The sequence below is a fragment of the Bubalus kerabau genome, chromosome 7 (genome assembly GCF_029407905.1).
Source record: "Bubalus kerabau isolate K-KA32 ecotype Philippines breed swamp buffalo chromosome 7, PCC_UOA_SB_1v2, whole genome shotgun sequence".
Lineage (NCBI taxonomy): Eukaryota > Metazoa > Chordata > Mammalia > Artiodactyla > Bovidae > Bubalus > Bubalus kerabau.
This window is the reverse complement of record NC_073630.1, coordinates 61,529,482-61,553,890: the sequence shown is the minus strand read 5'-3', so window position 1 is coordinate 61,553,890 and position 24,409 is coordinate 61,529,482. Positions and strand designations below refer to the sequence as shown.

Sequence of the window (24,409 nt, the reverse complement as noted above, 5' to 3'; positions counted from 1 at the left end):
CTCTCATTCTGGAAGCCATAGGCCAGAAAGATTAGGACAACTGCCACAGGCCACTGTGGCCGATACAGGACCCGAGTCCTCAGCACCCACGACAGCACGGCTGAGGCCTAGTTCAACCTTGGGTAGCATCAATGGTAGAGAGAACTCTAGCAGCCTGGGATGCAACCTACTCTGTGGTCCTGGGCCCATAACTCAACATCTCTAGGTCCAAGTCTCCTTAACCATATAAAGGGGAAAGTTATAACTAGTGGTAACTCATATATTATTACTAAAACTTAAGCTGTCAAAACTCAGATAAAGGTAAGATAATACCTAATAGAGAGACCATAGTAGAAAAGCTGCTTTGCTCCATTTACTTGCAGAGATAAATAATGCATGTGCAACTTGGTTTACTGAATTGCTGACGCAGCCAGAAGATAAAATTTACCACCCTTATTCTAACCACCTGGTTATTCACGCCCAGCCTGCCAAGACTTCAGGAGCACTAGAACTAGGTTAGACTCAGGAAACTTCCCATCTTGCCCACAGATATTAACACGCATTTTAAAATAAATAGTTTTGTGTTACTTGAACACTAACAATCATTGAAGAAGAATCTATTGATTCTAAGCTCTAAAATGGAAGTCAAACTACCTCCAGTTTTTTCTTTTGAAATGTTCCAATGAAGGACCAGTTTTTTCTGTTTAAATGTTCCAATCCTTACAGACTGATACTTTGATAAAATACAGTGAATTAGCAATGGGAAAAAAATAAGACTGACAAAATATACAAGACCACTTTTTTCCACTAGGATCACTGTCAAATCATGGGGGAAGTTTCTAGATGCCGAGTCTCAAGTTCTGCACTTACCTTGGATAAGCAACTGTCCAGACCAGCGCCCAGTCAGCAGATCACACTGAACACAGGCTCCCCACACTGCACAGCCTTCAGCACAGCACACACCTGCAGTGGCTCCTCACAACAGCGCTGCTGCCCCCCACCTCCCACACACGCGTGAAGAGAGGCTCAGAGACGTTAAGCCATTTGCCTAAGATCGCTCTGCAAAGTAACTGGTAGAAGCGCAATCCCAACCCGCGTCTACCTGCCTGAAGTCTGGGCTGGACACTGTGACCTGCGGAGAGCCAGACACAACTTGCTGTCTGGTTTACTATTTAACTCTGTGTCATCACATCACTATACAGCTTGTCGGCAACTATGCCCTTAGGTGTACCTTTTTCTTCTTCTGGTTTCCTTAATTAATTTAAGAGAAATCGTAAAGAAGAGAAATGGTAATTTAAGAGAAATTGTGATGACGACATCTGGAAATAGATCAGGTAAAGATATGATAAATAGGAGAGAGATGGCCACTGAAATTGAACCTAAAAAAAATTTTTTTATTCCATACTTCTCCCCAGTCATCAATGAGGGGTGAGGCCAACTGGACCGATTCCCAGTTAGGCTTACCTTGGCCAACAGCCGAGTGCATTTTTTCCATGTCAAACTTAATTTTTGATCTTCCTGGAGTGCTAAGTATCTTTTCCCACACTGTAGTCACTTCTTTAAGACAGGGAGTGATTTCTTCATAATCAAGCTTTAGGCGCTTGTTCAGCAAATCATTCTCAGAGGCTAGAACAGACAATTTAAGAGCACGTTAGTGAGTTATAGCTATGTGTCTCCTGTCTCACAGCAAGGCTGCCTGCTTATCACCACCACTGAGACGCCTGCAGCCAGCTTAACAGATCCAAGGTGAAGACCGGTCCGCTCCTCCCCTCCACCCCAGCTTTCTTATCAAGGAAAAAGCTATATACCCAGGAGGCATCCCTGATTCCTCTTATTCCTTCATCCCCGATGGATTTTGTTGGCTCTACTGCTAAAATATACTACACTTATCCAATCCTATCCATCTCCATAGCTACCCTATTAACTATAAACATGTCAAAGGCAAGAACTGTGTGTTACAATTCCTAGTGCCTGGCAGGATTAGATCTCAACAAAACTTCACCTAAACTAGGAGAGGCTCTCAGAGGATAGTTCCTTCTTCAGTTCAGTTCAGTCGCTCAGTCGTGTCCGACTCTTTGCGACCCCATGAATCACAGCACGCCAGGCCTCCCTGTCCATCACCAACTCCTGGAGTTCACTCAGACTCACGTCCATCCAGTCAGTGATGCCATCCAGCCATCTCATCCTCTGTCGTCCCCTTCTCCTCCTGCCCCCAATCCCTCCCAGCATCAGAGTCTTTTCCAATGAGTCAACACTTTGTATGAGGTGGCCAAAGTACTGGAGTTTCAGCTTTAGTATCATTCCTTCCCAAGAACACCCAGGGCTGATCTCCATCAGAATGGATTGGTTGGGTCTCCGTGCAGTCCAAGGGACTCTCAAAAGTCTTCTCTAACACCACAGTTCAAAAGCATCAATTCTTTGGCGCTCAGCTTTCTTCACAGTCCAACTCTCACACCCATACATGGCCACTGGAAAAACCATAGCCTTGACTAGACAGACCTTTGTTGGCAAAGTAATGTCTCTGCTTTTCAATATGCTATCTAGGTTGGTCATAACCTTCCTTCCAAGGAGTAAGTGTCTTTTAATTTCATGGCTGCAGTCACCATCTGCAGTGATTTTGGAGCCCAAAAAAATAAAGTCTGACACTGTTTCCACTGTTTCCCCATCTATTTGCCATGAAGTGATGGGACCAGATGCCATGATCTTCGTTTTCTGAATGTTAAGCTTTAAGCCAACTTTTTCACTCTCCTCTTTCACTTTCATCAAGAGGCTTTTTAGTTCCTCTTCACTTTCTGCCATAAGGGTGGTGTCATCTGCATATCTGAGCTTATTGATATTTCTCCCGGCAATCTAGATTCCAGCTTGTGCTTCTTCCAGCCCAGCGTTTCTCATGATGCACTCTGTATACAAGTTAAATAAGCAGGGTGACAATATACAGCCTTGCCATACTCCTTTTCCTATTTGGAACTAGTCTGTTGTTCCATGTCCAGTTTTAACCGTTGCTTCCTGACCAGCATATAGGTTTCTCAAGAGGCAGGTCAGGTGGTCTGGTATTCCCATCTCTTTCAGAATTTTCCACAGTTTATTGTGGTCCACACAGTCAAAGGCTTTGGCATAGTTAATAAAGCAGAAATAGATATTTTTCTGGAACTCTCTTGCTTTTTCGATGATCCAGCAGATGTTGGCAATTTGATCTCTGGTTCCTCTGCCTTTTCTAAAACCAGCTTGAACACCTGGAAGTTCACGGTTCACATATTGCTGAAGCCAGTTCTTTCTTACTTGGAGCCAAACCTCCTTTAAGTATTGATAACGTCTACCCTTGCTCATGTTTCTGCTGCCTGGGGCTGAACAGAATAAATCTACCTTTTTCACATGGCATCTTCTCAAATATATGAAGACAGTTACTACTTCCTACCTTTTTCAGCTTACAGGTCCATTAGGAAGAATTCTACCTGAATCACCAAACTGGAGGTGGGGGGATCAATAGAAGAAAAGAAATGTAACTGAGCATTCTAAGAAGGACTAAAGCTGACAGCCTTACTCCCACCAAACCATGAATTCCTATTCAGACCACAGGGGCAATGCTGTCAGTCCCCCACCCATTCCACAGCACATCCCCCATCTGGACTGGGAGTTTATTGGGAAAGCAGGTAGGAGACACAGCTAAGCAGGGGCCAGTATACAGGCTTCTGCAGAGCTGCTAAACTTGTCTTCTTTATGACAATAATAAACAAATACTGTATGTCTTCAGTACTTTATATTTAGTAACATTTAATGTTAACAACACTCTGAGGTAGGTTTTTTTAATGTTTCTTCAATAATATTTAAAACAACATTTTTATTTATTAATTGACAGATAATTGCTTTACAATTTTATGTTAGTTTCTGCCATACATCAACATGAATCTGAGGCAGGGTTTTTTTTTTTGAACGAGCAGACTGGGCTCAACACCCAAGGCCCAAGCAGAAAGCATAGTGGGCCTAAGCCCCCCCGCCTTTCTCTACTGTTCTCCAACACACTGCAGAACTTGCTGTGATGAATGACACATTGTTTTCTAGGGATGTATCAATTAGGAGCCTTAAATATTTGATAGAATCCAGTGGAGCTGTTTGGACCTAGAGTTTTCTTTGTGTGAAAGATTTTTAATACAAATTTTATCTCTTTAACAGATATAGGGCCATTCAGACTTTTTTTTTCTTATTTCAATTTTGATAAATTGCATCTTTCAATAAGTTTGTCCATTTCATCTCAGTTGTTTAGTTTATTGGCAAAGAGTTCTTCTTAGTCCCAGAAACACTGAAAGTCAGTGTGCACCTCGAATAAGTCTGCTCTCCCCTGACCCCATAAACACACACTCCCTGCCCCAAATCTTAATTCTGGAGAAGACCGAGGTTGAGCAGGTTCATTACTTTGTCCAAGGCAGCAGAGTAGGATGTGCTGGGCACAGGATTTTTGCACCCTGAATTATTTTTTAAATAGGAATTACCGCTATTTCGTTGAGTTGCTCCTGTGAAGATTAAGTGAGATGAGATACACTTAGGTGTTCAGTCTCTCGGTTGTGTCTGACTCTTTGCGACTGCATGGACTACAGCAATGCCAGGCTTCCCTGGCCTTCACCAACATTCAGAAAACTAAGATCATGGCATCTGGTCCCATCACTTCATGGCAAATAGATGGGGAAACAATGGAAACAGTGAGAGACTTTATTTTGGGGGGCTCCAAAATCAATGCAGATGGTGACTGCAGCCATGAAATTAAGATACTTGCTCCTTGGAAGAAAAGTTATGACTAATACAATTATGTAAAATTTAAAAATAAAATAAAATTAAAAAAAAAAAAAGAAAAGTTATGACCATTTTAGACAGCATACTAAAAAGCAGAGACATTACTTTGCTAACAAAGGTCCATCTAATCAAACCTATGGTTTTTCCAATAGTCATGTATGGATGTGAGGGTTGGACTACAAAGAAACCTCAGTGCTGAAGAATTGATGCTTTTGAACTGTGGCGTGGGAGAAGACTCTTGAGAGTCCCTTGGACTGCAAGGACATCCAACCAGTCCATTCTAAAGGAAATCAGTCCTGACTATTCATTGGAAGGACTGATGCTGAAGCTGAAACTCCAGTACTTTGGCCACCTGATGTGAAGAACTGACTCATCTGAAAAGACCCTGATGCTGGGAAAGATCGAAGGTGGGAGAAGAAGGGCATGACAGAGGATGAGATGGTTGGATGGCATCACCGACTCAATGGACATGAATTTGAGTAAGCTCCAGGAGTTGATAATGGACAGGGAAGCCTGGTGTGCTGCAGTCCATGGGGTCACAAAGAGTCGGACATGACTGAGCGACTGAATTGAACTGAACTGAACTTCACAGATAAGATGCTCCTCTGACTGCTGCCATCTCTTGAAAGCTTAGGAAGGGAAGGAAGGCTAAGGGGCTGGGAGGCTGAGTAAATGACACCCAAACTTGTAGAGATTTTAGAAAAACTACACTATCTAATTCTTTTATAACAAACGTGGTATTTGTTTAACCAGGAAAAAAAAAACTTAAAAAAAATATCTTCAATTATAATTCAATTAAAACTCAAACTTCACTGTGTTACCATTATGCAGATAACCACGATGATGTGCAGAGTCAGACATCCTGGAGTGAAGTCACCTGGGCATTAGGTAGCATTACTACAAACAAAGCTAAAGCTAGTGGAGGTGATGGAATTCCAGCTGAGTTACTTCAAATCCTAAAGGATGGTGCTGTTAAAGTGCTGAACTCATTATGCCAGCAAATTTGGAAAACTCAACAGTGGCCACAGGACTGGAAAAGGTCAGTTTTCTTCCCAATCCCAAAGAAAGGCAATGCCAAAGAATGTTCAAACTACTGTACAATTGCACTCATTTCACATGCTAGCAAGAGGATGTTCAAAATCCTTCAAGCTAGGCTTCAACAGTATGTGAAGTGAGAACTTCCAGATGTACAAGCTGGATTTATAAAAGACAGAGAAAAAAGAGATCAAATTGCCAACATCTGCTGGATCATAGAGAAAGCAAGGGAATTCCAAAAAACTTCTTCTACTTCACTGACTATGCTAAAACCTTTGACTGTGTGGATCACACAGTGGAAAGGACAAAAGAACAAACTATGGAAGATTCTTAATGAGATTGGAATATGAGACCACATTACCTGCCTCCTGAGAAACCTGTAAGCAGAACAAGAAGCAACAGTTAGCACTGGACATGGAACAACAGACTGGTTCCAAACTGGGAAAGGAGTATGTCAAGGCTGTATACTGTCACCCTGCCAATTTAACTTCCATGAAGAGTACATCATGAGAAATGCTGGACTGGATGAAGCACAAGCTGGAATCAAGATTGCAGGGAGAAATATCAATAACTTCAGATATGCAGATGATACCACTTCAATAGCAGAAAGTGAAGAAGAACTAAAGAACGTCTTGATAAAGGTGAAAGAGGATAATGAAAAAGTTGGCTTAAAACTCAACATTCAAAAAACTAAGAACATGGTATCCAGTCCTATCACTTCATGGCAAATAGATGGGGAAAATGTGGAGTTAGATTTCATTTTCTTGGGCTCCAAAATCAATGCAGACAGTGACTGCAGCCACAAAATTAAAAGACGCTTGCCCCTTGGAGGAATAGCTGTAACAAACCTAGACAGTGTATTAAAAAGCAAAGACATCACTTTGCTGACAAAGGTCCATACAGTCAAAGCTATGGTTTTTCCAGCAGTCATGTATGGATGTAAGAGTTGGACCATAAAGAAGGCTGAGCACTGAAGGATTGATGTTTTCAAACTGTGGTGTTGGAGAAAACTCTTGAGAGTCCCTTGGACTGCAAGGAGATAAAACCAGTCAATCCTAATGGAAAGCAACCCTGAATAATCACTGGAAGGACTGATGCTGAAGCTGAAGCTCCAATACTTTGGCCATCTGATGTGAAGAGCTGACTCAGTGGAAAAGACCCTGATGCTGGGAAGGACTGAGGGCAGAAGGAGACAGGGATGACAGAGGATGGGATGGCTGGATGGCATCACTGACTCAAAGGACATAGTTTGCGCAAACTCAGGGAGATAGTGAAGGACAGGGAAGCCTGGCGTGCTGCAGCTCATGGGCTCACAAAGTGTCAGAAAGGACTTAGCAACTGAACAACAAGTATCTGCAACATTAAGTATATGGCTCATTCCAAAAGCAATATAGTGCTGACCAAAACCCACAGTTGTGGTGAGTCGCCCTACTCTCCAGCATCAGGCTGCTCCATCATGCATAACTGGGGGAAATGGCCTTGCAAAGGGTGCTGCAGAGGACTGTGGGCCCATGAGAGAGACCTTGCATTTCAGTCCCAGCACCACTGAAAATCAGCTGTTTAACTTTGAGGAAAGCACAATTCAGCCTCCAATGGTCAACAAGTGAAGTAGATTCAGACAACAGAGTTTGATTCTTTCTTGGATGTAATGCTCCAAGAATAGTAATAATATTTGATCCATGCATTCCAAAGCCAATAAAAAGCCTTAACCATGGGAAAAAACTCCTTGCATATGTTCCTCTAATTTCTTTCCCAAAGAGCATGCAATTCAGCCTGAACCCTTAATCAACTGCAAGAGTCTCTCCCAGCTGCAAAAAAAAAAAAATAGAATAGAATGATTCTCTCTAGTGAACTTCTGGCTGGTTTTTGTCAAATCTTGCTTTTGCATTTAATAATAAGGTTCTGCACCCCTGTCACCCCAAGAAAACCTACTAAATGTTTTTAGATGATTCATGATCAGGCTCTTATTGGTGATTATTTTCCTCAGCAATACAGGTACTGTACACACTGACACAATGCTTCTTAGATGATGTTTAGGAAGTTTATTATGCTTTCACCACTAAAGTATGTTGGACTTTATAGAGCTAAGGAAAGAAATAGACTCAAACAGTAACAATATGAGACCACATAGGACAGAACTCTGCTGGATGAAATAAGGAAGCAGCAAATGAAGATGCCGGCAAGGGCTACTGAACTCAATGCAACACCCGGCAAAGTGTTCCAGGCACCTCAGGGAACCCTTCCCCACCCATTCTAGCTGGCCTGGTCATCACTTGCACAGCTTCACAAAAGCTCTGCCTCTGTGGCAATCTGATCCTGTATCATCAACTACAGTCATGATTCCTCCTCACATTCCCAAGAAGCCAGCCAGTATCCTTTACATTTTATAACTATGTTCTGAGTTCCCGCGGCTGCCATCTGCAAGAAGACTGGATAGGATAAGCGTCAAGGTTTATGGGCTACGTGATGAATATAATTGCCTTTCAGCTTTTTAACAAAAGTCCCAACCAACATCCAATGACTCTAAGTGCTCTGCTCCAAAGCTGTCATTTAGTTGAGGGAACACTCAGCGATGCCATCACTATCAAATCTCTTTTAGACATCTGCTTTTAGAATTACTTTCAAGAACATGCAACAAAATGATAGAAAAACAGAGTTGGGAGAAAACTTAGCATTCACTGCTATAAAATCCCCTCACCATGGCATCTCTTTCCACAGTAGCCTCACAGGACAAGCTGTCTTTCTCACGTTCAATACTGGGTACTGGAGAGGCCATGGCACCCATGAATAGACCATTCCAACCGTTCAACTATTCTTATCAAAAGGTCTTATTACTTTGTATTTGACTCCTTGCTTTTGGTCAAAGATGATATACTCATTTGGACAATGAACCTTGTTCATCAGATTAGCTGTCTTAAAACTTTGAGTTCTATAAAAACGTTACAATAAAAGATGAAGATCTGCAGTCAAGGAGCAAGTTCAAGGAAACAGGAAATAATTCCAAAACTGCTCTGGACAGGGTCAGCATGTACAAGCCTCCCTTTTAAAGAGTATGTTCAGATTTCTCAACCAAAATCCTCCTTATTTTACATTCAGGGAGCTCTCCGTACTCCAAGACCCATGTTCTTTCCGTTATACCACAAGGGTACATAAAACATAGCTTCTCAGCTACTTTGAAAATAATACTTATTGATTCAAATGACTATTGGAATCAGGAAATGAACATAATCTAAACTTCAGACTTCATGTCTCAATTTGGCACTAACATAACCCTGGAGCTGCCGTGAGCCTCAGTTTTCTCTTCAGGCTACTACCTAACTTCCGGAGTTGTCACCAGGATTAAGTGAGTCAGTCTATATAAAACCTGAATATCAATACAGGTAGAACTCAACTAACCTGAAGTCTAGTTCTCTGTTTTTCAGGTTACCTGCAACTCACTAAAAAAGTACAGAGTGAGGTTATGAACTGTAATGATTTATGTAGGATCTGTTCACACCTAATACCCAGGCAAAGACTACAGCAGAAGACAAAGCAGGGACAAAGAGACAGAAAACAAAAGACACTTTTCAGAGAGTTAAAGCTGACATTGAAGGATGCCTCTCAGAAGATTCAACTTAATACAATGGGTGCAATTATCATTAAATCTCCTGAAAGTAAAAGGTATTAACTTTACTTTAAAAAAGTAAAACATGCATTTAATATGTACATTTATGTATGTTGGAGTACCTTGCTTTTTTTTTTTTTTTAGTAACACCCCTATGTCTGATGTGTCTCACTTTAGAGTCAGGACCAATTAAACCACCATCAGGCCAGTTTAGTGTTAAAAAAAGAAAACCAACCTTGCAGTTTTTGATTTTCCTTCTCCATCCTGAGCAGCAATATCTGTTGTAGAATGGCCTTTTGCCACAGCTCCCGAAGTTCACGAGATGTTCTTTTCTTTTCCTCTGGGACAGGGCCAAAGGGTCCATCTTCACAAACTGGTTCTAGTGGAGATCGTGGGGGAAGCTCTCCCAACTCTGAGTAATCTGAGGAGGCAAAAGCACATTTCAGGATGGTCAGTTTTCTTTTTTCCTTTTCTTCCTTTTTATTTATTTTTTTTAAGTGAAGTATAGTTGCTATACAGTATTATATGTTGGCTTCCCAGGTGGTACAGTGGTAAAGAATCCGCCTGCCAGTGCAAGAGATGCAGCTTCGATCCCTGAGTCAAGGAGATCCCCTGGGATCACGGCATGGCAACCCACTCCAGTATTCTTGCCTGGGAAATCCCAAGGACAGAGGAGTTTGGCAGGCTACAGTCCACGGGACTGCAGAGTCGGGCACAACTGAGCACGTACACACGTTACAGGTGTATAATATAGTGATTCACAATTTTTAAAGGTTATACTCCATTTATAGTTCATACAAAGTACTGGCTATATTCCCTGTGTTGTACAATATATTCTTGTAGTTTATTTTATACATAATAGTTTGGACCCCTTATCCTCTTCCCTTTCATCCCACCTCCCCCTGAACCACTAAGTTTGTTCTCTGTGAGTCTTTTTTTTATTATATTTATTAGTTTACTGTATTTTTTGGATTATACATATAAAGGAAATCATACAGTTTTCATCTTTCTCTGATTTATTTCACTTAGCATAATACCCTCCAAGACCATCCCTTGTTGCAGCAAATGACAAAAATTCATCCTTTTTTATGACTGAGAGATATTCCATTGTATACATATACCACATCCAGAATGGCCATTTTTCAATAAAAAATTATATTTAAACATAGTCCCTAATCAGAAAATTCTGCTCAGATATTAACAATGACATTACTAAATTTAAAATTCAAGTTTTACTATGAATTGAAAAACTACACCCGAGCCACCAACATCTAACATGTTATATTGCTACATCAAATAGTAAGAAGTCACAGCAGCTGGGGAAATCGTCAAAGACACCTACTTTGTAAGGTATAATATTTTATCTTTTTCTGAATTAATGACTATGTGATTGATAACCACAGCACACTTTCATATAGTGTTCACTCTGATCCAAATTGTTCTGCAGGTTTTATGTATGTAATTCATTTACCTCTCAACCACCCTAAGATGCAGGTATGGTAACTGTTCAGTTCTAAAGAGAAACAAACGGAAGCACAGGCAGTTACGTGCCTTGCCCAAGGCCACACAGCTAGGAAGCAGTTAGAGCCAGGGTTGGAACCCAAGCAGTCTGGCTTTCATGTACATTCCTGACCACTGTATTATAAGGCTAGGTGCTTCAAAAGAAGTTAAAACTTTTAATCTTTAATTGCCAATAGTAACAGTGACCATTAATAGTTCCTCTACCAAGCACTGGGCACCATGTCAGGTATTTCATATGGACAGACTTCTTTCATCCTGATGCCAACTCCAGAAGGCAAGTATCAGCCTGAAGAGAAAGCTATGGCTCAGAGAAGCCAGGTAATTTGTCCAGGGTGAAACAGTAAGTTCATGCTTTCTATAGATACCCCTACAATTACAAACCCTACAAGGGGCTTCCCTGGTGGCTCAATTGGTAAAGAATCTGCCTGCAATGAAGAAGACCTAGGCTCGATCCCTGAATAGGGAAGATTCTTTGGAAACAGGAATGGCAACCCACTCCAGTATGCTTGCCTGGAAAATCCCATGGGCAGAGGAGCCTGGAGGGCTACAGTTCATGGGGTCGCAAAGAGTCAGACATGACTGAGTGACTACCACTTTCACAATTCAAATGTCTCTTATGACATCAATTTTCAAATTTCTATTTCTTAGCTGAAATCTCTTTACAGTTCAAGAATTTGTATCTTTCCCAACTGCAGACATGATGTTGCTGATGCAGTGTTACTGAAACCAATACCTTACAGACACACAGAGAACATCCCAATGGCTCACCATGAAAGTAGTGATGAAGAGCTGCGTTAAGCTCCCCTACAAGCAGACCTCATCTGACTCAGTGCATTCTTAACACGTGCAGTGAAAAGCCTGTGCCGGCAACCTGAGCCTCACAACCATCCACCAGACAACACACCCTCTTCCATCCAATGGCTCTAACACTATTCCATGTTATGTCTAATTTATAGAACAGTCATCACCATTGCCTTTTATCTAAAGCTGGGTTTGTTTTCCTGCGGTCAAATCATGTGTAAGCCACAAAATGCTTAATTTCCTAAGTTGTCCACCTTAACTCCTCTTAAAAATGTTGGATTGAAAAAATAATAATAAGCCATTAAGAGTACTTATCACATTTTTATTTACACTTATTTCATTGTGAGCCTATTAAACAAATGAACTAATATTGTACTTTTTTGGAGGTAAGAAATAATAGACCATTTATGAACGTTACAGGATGATGCTCAATGTAATGGTCAATTTAAAAGCAGGAATCAAAACTATATTGCATGATCTCAATTTTGTAAATATTATGTGAGGCAGACAGTTCAGTGATTAATAGGTCAGGCTCTGGAGTCAGGCTGCCTGGCTTTTAATGGTTTTCATCAACACCCTGCATGTGTGGATTTTGTGATATTTAGCAAGTTTCTTCAGAGAAGGCGATGACACCCCACTCCAGTACTCTTGCCTGGAAAATCCCATGGATGTAAGAGCCTGGTAGGCTGCAGTCCATGGGGTTGCGAAGAGCTGGACACGACTGAGCAACTTCACTTTCACTTTTCACTTTCATGCATTGGAGAAGGAAATGGCAACCCCCTCCAGTGTGCTTGCCTGGAGAATCCCAGGGATGGGGGAGCCTGGTGGGCTGCCATCTATGGGGTCACACAGAATCGGACACAACTGAAGTGACTTAGCAGCAGCAGCAAGTTTCTTAACCTCTTTGAGCCTCCATTTCCCAATCTTTCAAGTGGGAATAATAGCCCCTCCCTCATAATGGTGTTACAGGGACTGAGTTAATACATACATACAAACCACCTAAAACAGGGTCCAACACACAGGAATATAGGGAATGCTAACTCCTATTGTTGGCTACACATATTAAGGGCAGACAAAAAATACTAGAAGGAAACACATCAAAATTTAGTCCCTCAACCGTAAGCTCAGAGAAGGTTAGAACTTTGCCTTCTTGTCCATGAGGCTCTGTCCAGCACCATGCAGTCCCTGGCAACCAACAGGTGCTTGATAAATAATAGTTGAGGTAAGACAGTCGCAGGTTCTGGGTTTGGTGTGATTGCCATTCATCTTTGTATTTCCTGAAAGTTTTCTAAAATTTATAATAATAAACATTTTTATAATTGAAAATTAAAGAAAATACTGCAAACCTGTTCTGATTTAAATCAAAGGTTGATCATGTATGAAATGAGTTGCCAGTCCAGGTTCGATGCACGATACTGGATGCTTGGGGCTGGTGCACTGGGACGACCCAGAGGGATGGAATGGGGAGGGAGGAGGGAGGAGGGTTCAGGATGGGGAACACATGTATACCTGTGGCGGATTCATTTTGATATTTGGCAAATCTAATACAGTTATGTAAAGTTTAAAAATAAAATAAAATTTAAAAAAAATAAAAATAAAAATAAATCAAAGGTTGAAAAAATGTTCTCTTGCAAAACACTTTTGACAACTCACCTCTCACAACCTGTATACTTAGAGGGGCACTCTAAATTAATCACGTTTTCAAAAGGAACTTTCAGTTCAGTCGCTCAGTCATGTCCGACTCTTTGCAACCCCATGAATCACAGCACGCCAGGCCTCCCTGTCCATCACCAACTCCCGGAGTTCACCCAGACTCACATCCAATAAGTCAGTGATGCCATCCAGCCATCTCATCCTCTGTCGTCCCCTTCTCCTCCTGCCCCAATCCCTCCCAGCATCAGAGTCTTTTCCAATGAGTCAACTCCTCGCATGAGGTGGCCAAAGTACTGGAGTTTCAGCTTTAGCATCATTCCTTCCAAAGAAATCCCAGGGCTGATCTCCTTCAGAATGGACTGGTTGGATCTCCTTGCAGTCCAAGGGACTCTCAAGAGTCTTCTCCAACACCACAGTTCAAAAGCATCAATTCTTTGGCGCTCAGCCTTCTTCACAGTCCAACTCTTGCATCCATACATGACCACAGGAAAAACCATAGCCTTGACTAGACGAACCTTTGTTGGCAAAGTAATGTTTAGTCAGTATTATTAATTTAATCTTATTCTGCAGCACGAAATCTTCCACTTGAGCCCTTCCCTTTTTCTGTTGTTTTCTTCTTTTACCATCCTGGCTGCTGACACTCTGCTGGACCCTGCAGTTATGATTCAAGATCTGCTTTATCTCATACTGGAAATATTTACCCTTCCTCTGGTTCATAAAAGATTCTTGTTTCCAAAAAGTAATTCTTGTGAGCTGTCAGGGGTGATGCAGCAGGCACAGGAGCGGTGGGTAGGGCCGAATTTCAGACGATCTTTACATGTATATAGAAAAAAATAGGGACGGCCCTGTCACCTGAGCATTCAGTGGACTGAATCTGAAGACTCCTTCCCATCCTTACACTCTACCAGCAAGATGAGGACTCAACTCTCATGGTCTCCTTCCTCAAACCGCATCCTTCTTCACAGCCTTTCTCCTCTTCAGTGTCCTAAAGATTCCTACTATGTTAACTTTCAGGGAGAATGAACAGGGCAGTGTGCCTCAAGCTGGGCTGATGGAACATGTCTAGGAATTCTGGCTGTTTGGTCCCCAGACCCACCTACTCTCTGCCAACTAGGCTGCTGAGAGGAACCACAGTCTACAGAAGCTTATGACACTCCAGGTTCTGCTATTTTCCTATTCAAAGAAATCAGATTTGTAGAGTCCAAACACTGTCTGGTGATGATGACTGTGAGGTTTAAGACATAAATTGCCTCCCTAGGGTTCTCTGTAAAAAGCAGAGACATTACTTTGCCAACAATGGTCCATCTAGTCAAAGCTATGTTTTTCTAGTAGTTATGTTATGGATGTGAGAGTTGGACTATAAAGAAAGCTGAGCGCCAAAGAACTGATGCTTGTGAACTGTGGTTTTGGAGAAAACTCTTGAAGAGTACCATGGACGGCAAGGAGATCAAACCAGTCAATCCTAAAGGCAATCAGTCCTGAATATTCATTGGAAGGACTGATGCTGAAGCTCCGATACTTTGGCCACCTGATGCAAAGAGCCAACTCACTAGAAAAGACCCTGATGCTAGGAAAGATTGAAGGCAGGAGGAGAAGGGGATGACAGAAGACGAGATGGTTGAATGGCATTACTGACTCAATGGACATGAGCTTGAGCAAACTCTGGGAGATGGTCAAGGACAGGGAAGCCTGGTGTGCTGCAGTCCATGGGGTCGCAGAGAGTCGGACACAACTGAGCAACTGAACAACAAAAGGGTTCTCTACTTTAGCCTTCTTTTTATTCATCACAGCTCAGTTTGTTGAGCTTTTACCATGTGATGAGTCCTTGGCACAGATAAGCCTGTTGATTGTCACGACCACTTCAAGAGGTAGGTGATGGTATCCCCTTTCTACAGGCAAAATAACTAAGGTGCAGTGAGGTTTTATAACATGGCCAAGGTCACACCTCTGGTAAGAGTCAGAGCCACAGTCTGAATGGAGATATATTTTCCTCCAAGTAGAAAATGCTTACCCAGTGCCTAACTTTCAGACACACATGGGTATCCTGCAGAAATGCAGATTTTGACTCAGTCAGTCTGAGGGGAGCCTGAGAGTCTGCATTTCCATCAAGCTCCCAGGGGATGCCACCACCGGTGGTCTCAAAACACACTCGGAAGACTGGGCTCCACACCCCATTTTTACTGTTCACCCCCTTCCGCGACCCTAGGTGCTTATTATCATGTCAGTTCTTTTCCTTGGCCGTTCTACGGCCCATAGAACATAGTCCAAGTGTTGCCATCAGTTGCCTGAACTCAGGCTTTCACACATGTCTGGAGCTCATCCCAATCCTGGTCAGGGTACCAAGGCCCAGTGCAGAACACACTGGATTATGAGCACTAGTGTGAACTAACTAAATAAAGGCTAATCTGCTATACAGTTCAGCAAATAAACCTAACGATTTACAGCAGGGTGTCTCACCGGCAGGACCACTGACACTTTGGGCTAATTCTTTGTCACAGAGGACTGTTCTGTGCATTATGGAATGTTTACAAGCATCCCTGGGCACTACTTACTAGAGGACAGTAATATCCACTTATGCCAGCACTAACAATCAAAAACACCCAGACAACACTAAATGCCCACTGGGGACAAGGAAGGACAAAATCACCTCCAGTGAGAACCTGAATCAGAATAAAATACCCATCACTAACTCGCTCCTAAACCCTGGGAAGGGGTAAAATACCCCCTTCACCAAGTTTATTTTATGTGATAACAATTACTGGTGTTCTAATCTCTAACAGTTTTTAAAAATATACTATCTTTTGTTCATATTAACAGTAACCTAGCTACTAGTAATTTACTAAAAGGGGACAGTCAAACATTTATTATAAATGGGACCTGGCTAATCTCATCAATGGAAAAAGATCCAGATCTGGGACAAGGCTATATCTGGTGATCACTCAGGTGTATGCATGCGTGTCTGGGGCACAGCTGCGTGAGGTGTACACCCGTGTATGCAAGGGCTTGACTGGAGTGGCAGGGTGAGGATAACAATGTGAAAATGTTGGACAACTGCTGGCTTGCTTTTATTATTAGGACCTTGCTCTAATAATAAACATACGCATGAGCTAACTTGGATAGTTCCTAAGCTGTTGACACCAGAATTTGTTGAGTCCTTAATATGTACCCAGGATAGGATGTGCTTGGTGGTCTGAGAGAGGCTTTGATGTTTCTAATATTCTCCAGAACAACGTGGGGACCTCGCTCTGTCCTCGAATTATGTTCTTGCTGAGGGGCAGCCACCCAGAGGCTCAGGTGGAAGAGGGTGGCTTAGTGCAGAGAGGCAGAGCTGGCTGCCCCACCCCCAGGCCAGCTTGGTCAGTCCCTCTCTGTAAATCTCTGCAAAGAGGCACACCTTATGGGTTCCAGCCCCTCAGGGCAAAATGTGAGAAATGGCATTCACCTCTGACCAACCCAACTGCAGAGACCACAGGCACCGACAGACGTCTTCCTAAAGCCTGCAAAGCCACACAGCCACAGGGCTGCAGGAACAGGTCAGTCTGGGACTGGCTTGTACTATTCTGACATCTCCTATAAAGACAGGATGGCGAGGGCTTAAATTATGTAGACGCTCAGCAACAATAGCCTTCAATGGGTTCTAAGAATTGTTAAACCAGCCATACTTCAGGGCCCCTAAGAGACAGCTGCCTCTACCTAAATCACTGGCATAACCTTCTCAGTAGAATCATAAACATGATCTATGCCAGTGTGTCAATACTGTTGATGCCAAATTATTCTTCAGCTGCTCTGTGCTGCCACATCCTCTCTGCACACACACGTGTGGGGAAGAACGTTATGGAGGTAAAGGAACGTGTGTGCCTGGCCTCACACCTGTCCAGCCTCGGGCTCTGTGAAGTCTGGAATACAAGGAGGGCTCCTTTCTTGCAGTTTCACAAGACACTGATTCCAAGTTTGAACTGCAGTTCTCCTCCTTTTAAAGACATGACATTAAATGATGCGTTAAGTACCCCTGTAAGAAAGAGGAGCTGCCAGAAGAAAATGAAGAGACAGACCTTCTAACAGACAGTACTCACCAATATTCTGCTTTTAATTCTTATCCCACCATAGAGCATTATATAACTATCTCCATCCCTTTTGAAAAATCCTGATTTCCCATGCCAAAAGAGAAAGAAAATGTTTAAAATTCCAGTTACTCTCAAACCTGTTTTAACTATGTCCCACAGACCTTGGAAACAAGAATTAAAACTGAACATTTAATCTCTGGAGAGAAGTTAACAACAACAGGGATTAACACCTGCAGCATCTGTTGTACCAAAACCTGAAGAAAATTTCTTAAAAAAAAACAAAAGGAATATGTAGATTTAAGAAAGAAACAGGCAGTCCTTGAATGAATGCTGTCAAACTGTTTACAAAGCGCAAACCTCACCCCTCCCACAACAGAACACAGATGCCAGGGGAGCAGAGATATCGGCGGTCCCTGCTATATTCCATGTCTGGGAAAACAGCAGACACACACAGGAAAGTCACCAACAAATGAATTCATCTCTCTGCACCCTACCCTGACTTCTTCGGATGCTTTATGGAAAATAATTAAAAAAAAAAAAAACTTGCTATTTTTCTACAGTTGCATTATATGAGGTGGCTCAGTGGTAAAGAATTTGCCTGCAATGCAGGAGATGCAGTTTGATCCCTCAGTTGGGAAGATGCCCTGGAGGAAGGCATGGCAATCCACTCCAGTATTCTATCTTGGAAAGTACGTGCCCTGGAGGAAGGCATGGCAACCCACTCCAGTATTCTTGCCTGGAGAATCCCAGAGACAGAGGAGCTTGGTGGGCTCCGGACCATGGGGTTGCAAAGAGTCAGACATGACTGAAGCAACTTGAGCACAAGAAAAAAGAATTTTTAAGAAATATTTATTTTTTAAAAACCAGTATTCTTAAGTTTTTGACACCTGCTACTAGAAATCCAGAAGCCCTATGACACAGTCCCTCAAATGTCAAGGATGACTTAGAGAAGTACACGACTGCTAAGAAATACAAAGGGTACAAGAAGTTCAGCAAAGAAAATGAATTTCTCCTGTGCATCAAGTCAAGGCCTTGGGCCCTGGAGGCAGATGTCTGAGGTCGAATCCCAGCTCCCCCACTAACCTAGCTACTTAACCTCAAACAGGTAGTCTGAACACTTTACACTTGCACCCTCACGTGCAAAATTTGCACCAGAGTGCCTCTCAGAGGATTAGCATGAGCATTCAATGTAGATGCTTCCCCAGTGGCTCAGATGGTAAAGAATCTGACTGCAATGCAAGAGACCTGGGTTTGCTCCCTGGGTCAGGGAAGAACCCCTGGAGAAGGAAATGGCAACCCACTCCAGTATTCTTGCCTGGAGAATTAAATGGACAGAGGAGCCTGGCGGACTACAGTCCATGGGGTTGCAGAGAGTCGGATAGGACTCAGAGACTAACACCTCCTGAATATGCAAGTGTGGGGGCGGGGAAGCCTGGCACAAAGGAAGCATTCGATAAAATATCAGCTGTCATTCTTAACAACATCAGGTTGCTAGAACTGGTGGTTGTGCTTTAAGGACAAGTAATATTCAGATGGGTGGAAATAATAAGAGCCACTTCCTATAAGAGCAGCACAACAAGAAATGCAGGTGAGCATTATGCACTGAGCCATTCTGCTAATGACCAGACGGTGCACATACAAACAGAAGAATGGTCGTGCCCAGGTTATCGACAGCCTGACTGGTTTATTTATGTATTAATTAGTGGGAATGATGGAAGGATTGGGGCTCTTACAATTTCTAAAAGAAAATTTATCTCATTTACGCATTCTTCAGCCCTGGAACGATACCCCAGCCATCAGGGAATGCAGAGCTTAGCAGATCCGACAAATGAAGGGCTATTATGAAACAATGTGGAGAAGTGCTGGGGTGGGGAAGGGAGTAAGCTCTAAAGACAGAACAGGGAGCCTACCTCTGCCTGAGATGGAATGCAGTGGAGTGAGGGATGTGATGGGGAGGCAAGCACACAATTTTTTTTAAGCAGCCAAGAAATGCAGAAACTGGAAACAAATGCAAGAGCCCTATAGATCTCTGTCCCTGTGACTTCCCAAAGTAGGCGTGTGGGGTTGTTTCCAAGGGTCTGTGAAGACGACTTTTGGACTCAGTCTGGTGAGGGGCTCTGGTGACAGCTCATGGAGAAGCAAGAAGGCACAGGGTGATGCAAGTCCAGGGAGGAGAGCCAGGCAGAGGCAGGTGACTGAGGCAAGGAAGGTGCACGCAGGCACTCCTGGGGAGCCTGGGGGGCCTCCCTCTGGGGCTGAGCTGTGAGAGCTCAGGGTCAAGCACCGCCCCCATAGGGGGAGGAAGTGCCTGGGAAAGTCAAGGCCTACAGAAGCTTGAAAAGAACCAAGAAAAACTTAGCGCCCTGGATAAATTATCCTTTGAAAGAATGGCATTTATTTTTGCATCTGCAAGGGAGATGATAATATGCTTTTTGGAGGGATCGAAGGTCAGGACTCCCATTTCTTGATTAAAGACAACAAAACCCAGGGATCAAACCCAGGTTTCCCGCATTGCAGGCGGATTCTTTACCAACTGAGCCACAAGGGAAGCCCAAGAATACTGGAGTGGGTAGCCTATCCCTTCTCCAGCAGATCTTCCCAACCCAGGAATCAACCCGGGGTCTCCTGCATTGCAGGCGGATTCTTTACCAACTGAGCTATCAGGGAAGCCCCAACAAAACTATGAAGAGGAACAAATACTCAGTCTCAGTGGGAATATGAAATGTTCATCTTCGTCATAGTTTCATCTCTCCTGTTACCATGTACATAACCTTGAATTTCAAATTGTGGTTCCTGCAGTTTTATGAGACACAGTAAGGTGGAAAAGCATACCACCACCAAAGGCCTTTGGGGGGTGTGTTGGTGGGGGGGTGCGTCCGGACCAGGCCTGTCCCCCAGGGGACACTCCTGCTCACCCGCCTTCCCTGCCCTGCCCTGAGGGAATCCTCAGGACTTGCAGGAGCACAGGAATGTGGGGCTGAACGGGACACTAGAGGATGACTTAGCTCAAGTCCCCTCCTTTTCCGATGGGGAAAGTGAGGCTCCAACAATTCACCCCCAGCACTTACTCTGCGCCAGGCAGCATGCTTCATGAGTACCCACACATCTCACCCTCCCAGCCGCCCAATAAGCCTCAGTGACAAAGGTCTGAGATGCAAAGCTGACATGCTGGTGGAGCTGGGCTGGCTCATCCCAGTGCCTTGGGGTGACAGGAATGAACAGAGAGGGAAACAAAGCCCTGATGACACGTGTGCTGCCCTTGACCAGCCCAGAAAGCAGTCCCTTGACTGCTCCGTGCCTCAGCCTCCTCGTCCACAGCGCACAACAGCACCTGCCTCCACAGCTCTGAGGCAGGGAACGTGTGACAAAGCCTTGAGAGCACTGACAGCAGCGCCGGGCCAGGCTGCCGCTGAGCTGCGCATCACTGTCATCATTCTCCTATCACTTCATCTAAAGCTGGGAAAACCTTTGTGTTGTTTAGACTTTTCCACAATCAGACTGGGGCTGGGGATAAACAAGACGACTGGCTGACTGAAGGATACTGGGGAAGAGAGACACATACTCTAAGAAGGAAAGAACAGCATGGTCCCAGGTCTCCAGGGCTGTGTCCGGAACCCATGGTCACAAGAGGAGCAAGCACTGGAGAGGCCTGGCCACTCTCAGGACGGCTGCGTGGCCGTTCTGGCCTTTCTTTGTGTGGCTGACTCCCTTCCTCCTCCTCCAGAGCTCAGCTGAGGTCATGCCCTCTGAGAAGACTCCTCCGGTCACTCCCAACCCTCCCAGGTCCTTTATGCTCCCTCAGCAAACGTCAGCAGAGCTGCTAAGATTCTGAGAACAGTATGCCGGGGGGAGGCGGGGGGGTGGGGCGGCTGACAGTCATGCAAGAGCAGCTCACTGGAGTAGGAGGTCACAGCAGAATGCAGCATCTTGGGAAGCGTGAAGCAGGAGGGAGAGAAGTCAGGAAGGACGGTCTACGTGGAGGGGACAAGGGAGAACAGGCACAGGAGGAGGAAGGAACACTGAGGGCTCCAGGCAGCGTACAGTTCCAGGCCCAGGTGACTGGGGCTCAGCTCTTTTCAGCAGTTTTACTCTCAATTTTAAGAAAAACTATTTTTAAAACTTTATATAAACTTTACATATAGCTATCTAAATGGAGACATCTGACATTTATGTAGATGCGACTTTTTATATAAAACATGAACATTACAAATTGCAGTGTTAATCGTCCAGGGACCAATCATGCATTTAGTTCATTCTGAGAACAACGATGAAATGAACCAACTGCTGTCCCCAAGGAGAGAGCTGAGGAGGCCACCATGACAGGTCAGCATGTCAAGTGGCAGGACAAGAGCCCACAGGGGTGGCCAAGGCGCAGAGGGCTGTGATGGAAGACCTACCTCTAGGAGAGGTACCCCTAGGCTGCCCCTTCCATTGGGGTGGGGCAAGGGCAGTGGTGGAGGGGATGGCCAGGCACTGAGTCCTGCAGGGTGACCAGGAATGCCACTCCCTGCAAAGGGAGGAAATTAAAACGACACATCGCGATGAATTCCTGGGGAGTTTCGAGCAGTTCCATGTCACTCTGGGAAAGTTAGCGCCAGCGGGGGTACTGGAAAGAGGGCATACAGATTGTAAGAAATGAGTCTGGTCAAACAGTGAAGGATCTCCTGTGCTAAATAAGCAGGACTGCCATCCTGACCGAAGCTCCAGAGCAGAGGTGAGAAAACAACTAGCCTGTGAACATTTACCACATGGGGATTTGCCTCAGCTGCTACCTGAGCCCTTAAGAGCTTGTCCACATGGATTTTTAAAAAGGGGTAGGACCACCCAACATTTACCACTCACACGGTTGACCCTCCTAGATGAGAGCTGCTGGTCAAGCCCACACTGCTTGGACCTCACTGTGGGCGTCCAGGAGGAGATGTCTCCCTGATCCCACTGCCCACACCAGCATGTGGGGTCACTGTCAACAGAACCCAGGCTATGGGTTCAGTCCAGAGGAGTAGTTCTCACAGTGAGGTCTGCAGACCAGCAGCATCAGTATCACCTGTTGACTTGTTAGAACCGCAAATTCTTGGTCCCACCTTAGACCTACTGGATCACAAACTGGGGGGTGGGACCCAGCAACCTGGGTTTCTGATGACTGGAACACTTACTTTAGGTTAGAGGTTTACCTTAATTGATGGTTTCATAAAACTTGGGAATAGGGGTACTTTTCAAATAAATTATTTCAAATTAATTCAGTAATGACTCCATCCATTATGGATGACCTGATAATTAAATAAAAATTTTAAATGTAATACAGCTTGCTTTGCAAACACCAAAACCAATCTTGTTTTTATCTTTGTCAAAGGCAATTGTTTATAATTAATACCATTTCTTAGGAAATGCATTAGAAAGTGCAGATCAACTACCCACACAATTACAGTGATAACACATTTTCTTCCAGAAAACTCCCAAATACGAACATAAATAGTCAGAAACACAGACCAATGAGTCATCCGACACAAACAGAAAACTACACAACCAACAGATAAGCTCATGATTTCTCTCCTGTTTTTTAATCATCTGCACAAAAGCAGCTCCTTTATTTACCATGTGTCTTCCAGTGCCTCCTCCCAGCAGGCCAGCCCCAGCCACCCGACCTGAGGGCGAGGGGCCTTTCTGCACCTCCATCTTCCTGGGCAGGTGAGAAGAAGCCTAGAGAGGAAACCAGTATCCTTGCCGCAAATCCCCTCTCACCACAACACAGGGTGTCAGGGGGATCAGGCCACGGCCTGGTGAGAGTAGATGGGCTGCATATGGAGTGCTGGTTTCCAAACTGTACCCCAGGATGCTCCACGTGCAAAGTCCACTTGGGGGTGCCAGGAGAGGCATGGGGAGCAGAGCGGTCTTAGCTCAGGGTGCTGCAACAATGTGCCAACAACGGGTGGCAGAGACAACAAATGCTCATTTCTCCCAGTTCTGGAGGCTGGGAGTGCCAGGTGCCTTCCTCCGGGTCTGCTTCCTCCCTGCTGTACCCTTCACATCACAGAAACAGAACTCTGGTCTCTCTCTTTTTTTTCACTTATAAGAAAGGAAAGCACTAATCCCACCTTGGAGTTTCTACCTTTTGTTTAGTCACTAAGTTGTGTCCGACTCTTCTGTGACTGTCCAACTCTTTTGTGACCCCCATGGACTGTCGTCCGCCAGCTTTCTCTGTCCATGGGATTTGGACAAGAATACTGGAGTGGGCTGCCATTTCCTCCTCCAGAGGATGTTCCTGACCCAGGGATCGAACCCAAGCCTCCTGCACTGGCAGGCAGATTCTTTAGCACTCAACATAAATTACTCGTGCTTTTCAAAATGTTCATTTTAAAAACAAACAAAATCCCATGTATCTCTAGGTTTACTAAGATCAGTTAGCTACAAACAATTAAGTTTAACCCAGGAAGCACACCCCTCCCTCCAAACCCTCCTGGAGGCCACACAGCAGGCTTTAGACACTTGTGCAGAGAAAACAGATACGAAGCTGTGACCACAGGCAGACACTACACACGATGACTTGCCACACAGCGAAGCAGCCACTGCCAGCACCACTGACACGGGGACGAGACTCCAGCGAAGACATACATGTCTTGCAAATCACATCCTTTTTCAGCTGGGGGATCCTAAGCTGCAGAAACGCCTTCCAGCTTTTGGTCTGTTGGTCCCAATATCATCGACTATACTTCTGAATTCACTGGGGGTTTCGGGATGAATGCCAGGCTATCAAAGGTGCCCAGGGACTTCTTTAATATAGCGGTCACAGGCGATGGTGTTCTTCCCGTAAGTGATCTGCATCTGGCTCCTCATCAGGACACGTTCATCAGTCTTCAAGTTGGCTGGCAACGCAGACACAGGCTCCTTTGAACCCAAACTCCCTGATGATGACTTTCTCTCCCTTCCAAAGTCATTTATGAGGTGTTTCCTTCTATAACTTGAAATTTCT

The 24,409-nt window shown here is 44.2% G+C and overlaps 1 protein-coding gene across 10 annotated transcripts in view; it reads right to left on the bottom strand.

Moving 5' to 3' along the window:
* Positions 1 to 24,409, bottom strand: part of TBC1D1 (TBC1 domain family member 1) — a 224,923-nt gene that overhangs the window by 38,940 nt on the left and 161,574 nt on the right. For all 10 annotated transcript variants that reach the window (XM_055588261.1, XM_055588260.1, XM_055588252.1 and 7 more), the window contains 2 exons: positions 9,639 to 9,824; positions 1,444 to 1,605 (listed from right to left, as the gene is read on the bottom strand). In XM_055588261.1, the coding sequence (XP_055444236.1) occupies positions 1,444 to 1,605; positions 9,639 to 9,824 (348 nt within the window). The remainder of the gene's footprint in view (positions 1 to 1,443; positions 1,606 to 9,638; positions 9,825 to 24,409) is intronic.